General features: G+C 56.2%; 1 protein-coding gene across 2 annotated transcripts in view; it reads right to left on the bottom strand.

Annotated features, from left to right (window-relative positions):
• Nucleotides 1-3,335, bottom strand: part of CSRP1 (cysteine and glycine-rich protein 1) — a 7,562-nt gene that overhangs the window by 172 nt on the left and 4,055 nt on the right. Inside the window, exons 2-4 of one of the 2 annotated variants that reach the window (XM_010073328.1) lie at nucleotides 2,849-3,017; nucleotides 2,327-2,453; nucleotides 242-335 (exon numbers count right to left, since the gene is read on the bottom strand). In XM_010073328.1, the coding sequence (XP_010071630.1) occupies nucleotides 242-335; nucleotides 2,327-2,453; nucleotides 2,849-3,017 (390 nt within the window). The remainder of the gene's footprint in view (nucleotides 1-241; nucleotides 336-2,326; nucleotides 2,454-2,848; nucleotides 3,018-3,335) is intronic. The other variant, XM_010073329.1, reaches the window with a different exon arrangement.

Here is a 3,335-nt window from a genome sequence, read left to right on the forward strand (position 1 = left end):
AGGGAACAGGAGCAGTTCCTCCTCTCCAAGCAGGCACTGCCTGAACAGGACAGGGTTTGCTGTATTTGTTGGGCAAACAGAGAAGCCCCAGGCACAGCAGGAAATCCCCCGGCTCCACAGCCAGCCCCCATCTGCAACTGGAGGACCACCGCCTCCCAACCTCAGTCCCATCCCAGTTCCCTCCACAGGGGTTCTCACCCTTTGGGGTGCAGGACGGGCCAGCGGGGACGGTGGCACTCACCTTTGCAGTAGATCTCCCCGTCTTTGTCTGCCAGCGTGGTGGACTCCAGGCTCTTGCCACACTTGGCACAGCGGAAGCAGGACTTGTGCCAGGACTGCGGGACAGAAGCAGAGACAGTCAGATAATGCCCGGGGACGGGCAGCGAGGCTTTGGCTATCAGAGGAGATCCTTTTGGAAGCCCTGGTTCTGACCCAAAGCGGTCAGCAGAGAGGTCTGAACGGGATGGAAGCTTTTCCCTGGCAAGAGCGGTCCTCCCAGCCCCAGGGGGAAGATACAGAGAGGAAACATCAGGGGTGGTCACTGTGCCCATGTTGATCTGGTTTCAGAGAGCTTACACCCTGACTTGCAGCAGTCATTTGTACAATAATTTGTACAATAATCTGCAAGGAGCCTTAACCCCCCCCCCCTTGGGAGACTGTCCCCTCGGAAGCACCGTGATAAATCCCCCGAGTTATCCACCTGAGATCCGCTGCATTAGCCTGGGGGGGTGGCAGAAGGGTTGGGACACCTGCCCCTGCACAACCACAGCTCCAAGGAAGGCAGCAAACAGATAGGAAGAATGCAGAAATCAGCCAGTGTTTAAAAATAAAACTCCCCCACGGCTGCGCCAGCCCTCTGGGGATAAATGAGCTCACAGCCTTCGAGCAGACCTAGAGTAGCCAGAGCTGCTCACAGAGGAATTTAAATAAACAGTTTGGAAAACATGAAACCTTTTTTGGAAGAAAATGTGAAATTGGGGGGCTGGCGGAGGAGGTAGCAGATGGAGTCATCCAGCAAACATTAGCACATGAAATACATGCTCCGGAATCCTCTCTGGGTTTGCTGGAGTGCAATTGCTTTGCCAGCATCGGTTCCCCGTAAACACCGACCCCAGAAACCTACCAGGAAGCTCAGATCACGATTTTAAGGGCAAGTTTGGCTTCTGACCGTGGGCTGACCCTCAACATGTCCATCACAAACCCCTGCACTGCCAGCTAGGGTACGATGCTGTGAGAGGCTCTTTCTGTTGACCAGATGCCTCCTGTCCTTGCTCTTGGGGCAGAGGACAAACACAAAAGCCCCAGGGAGGAGCAGGGGTGACCCAGTGTCACCAAGGAGGCAGCGAGGCTTTCCCAGCATGGCCATCCCAGCCCCTGTGGCACACAGCCAAGCATCCTGACCCTTGGCAAGCTCTGCACATGTACCCGACCTCGAAGGGAAGGCTGCTGCAAGGCAGGGACCTCACCCGTGTCCCAGGGCTGGCACAGCACAAGGTGTCCCCATGGCTCCCCAAAGCTGGGCTAGGACAAGGCCACAGCTGGGGACACAAAAGACCCTGGTGAAGTGATGAACCTGACATAGGAAGCACCCTGCAGAGTGTCCCTTACAGCTGACCCTCAGCAGACCCAGTCCACCACCAACACAGCCCGAGAGACACACCGAGCCCGTGCCCACACCTCCAACCACCTCGCCCTGCCTATGGCCAGCTCTGACCACTGGAATGAGTTCCCTGCCCCGAATGTGGGCTGCGGCATCCCAGACCGCGGCAGAGGGTGGAGAAGGCTGGCCGGACGTTGCACTTGTTCTGGTAGCAGTGGCAGCAGCCATGGCCCACATCACCGCTCATCCTCCCAACACATCTGGTAGCAAGGGATGTCCACTGTGACCTCTGCTGAACAGTGCTCCGAATAGTCACATTAAAATGTTATTTCTCTCCCGTCTACAGGTCTGGAAGGGTGAAGCAGCCTGGAGAACCTGGTTTCCAGATGTGCCCACCTCTCCTTTTGGTGCCAGGCTTCCAGGCGAGCACGGCACCAGACCCATCATCCTCCCAACACATCTGGTAGCAAGGGATGTCCACTGTGACCTCTGCTGAACAGTGCTCCGAATAGTCACATTAAAATGTTATTTCTCTCCCGTCTACAGGTCTGGAAGGGTGAAGCAGCCTGGAGAACCTGGTTTCCAGATGTGCCCACCTCTCCTTTTGGTGCCAGGCTTCCAGGCGAGCACGGCACCAGACCCAAGCCCAGCCCTGGCTGCAGCAGTGGTCAGTGGTCTCCCTGCCACACAGCACCTTGTGCCTGTCCACCCCATCCCTCCTCTTACCTTTCCCGCTCCAATCACCTTCTCGGCTGCATACACCGCTTGACCACAGCGAGGGCACCCATCAGAACCTCCGACTTTCTGGGCCATTCTGGACGCGTTAGGGTTGGTGGGTCGGTGGGGCTGGCCCCTGTGGAGGGGAGGGAGTTCATGAGCAGGGCTGCACGAGCAAGACAGAGGAGGGAAGGGCTGTGCGATCACAAATCCCAACCCAGTTTTGAAGGGCCCAGGGCTTTAGGAACAATGTGTTGTGCCCCATGGAAACTTCAGCGTCAAGGCTGCGTGCTCAGAGGGGACCGGCAGCATGCTCAGGCAACAGGGACGTGTCCCATCAAGCCCCATCCCACCCTGTGAATAGGGCTCAGCGGGTTTCCCCCGAGGAGCAGAAAGGCAGGGCAGCCCACGGCGCTCTCCAGATCAGACACCGCTGGAAGTTCAGCGTGGGGTCCACAGCCAAGCATCACAAGCTGTGGGGGAGAAGGTGCCCACAACAGCCCCAGTTTTGAAAACAAGACTTGAACTCACTCTTCATATTTGATTCCCAGAGACTCGCCCTTGTCAGTGCTCAGGGTCCCTGCTCCCATCCCGTAGCCATAGCCCTTGGGGCCGTACTTCTTGCCGTAGCAGGACTTGCAGTAGATCTCCTCTCCATGCACAGCAACGGTGGTGCTGTCCAAGTTCTTCTTACAGACCACTAGAAAAGTGAGGAGGGCCCAGCCATTAGCCTGTAAATCCAGAGCTCGCTAATTAGCTGCAGAAAACAAGTCCTCACAAGGGATGGTAGAGCTCAGCTTTCAAGGAGCAAAGGAAACCCTAGACAAGATCCTTGTTAAAGGGAGTGCATGCAAAACAGCCAGAGATAAGGATCAGGACAAGAACATTGTCTGGCTTTAAAAGGAAGCAACCACCAAAGCTACAAGGTTGATAGGAAGAAAAGGGTCTGTTAACCCTGTTCATGCTGGTATTCTGGAGTTCCACTTAAACCAGGGGCAGGGGGGTGAAATTTCCCTAC

This window comes from Pterocles gutturalis, unplaced genomic scaffold, assembly GCF_000699245.1.
Source record: "Pterocles gutturalis isolate BGI_N339 unplaced genomic scaffold, ASM69924v1 scaffold12817, whole genome shotgun sequence".
Taxonomy (NCBI): Eukaryota; Metazoa; Chordata; class Aves; order Pterocliformes; family Pteroclidae; genus Pterocles; species Pterocles gutturalis.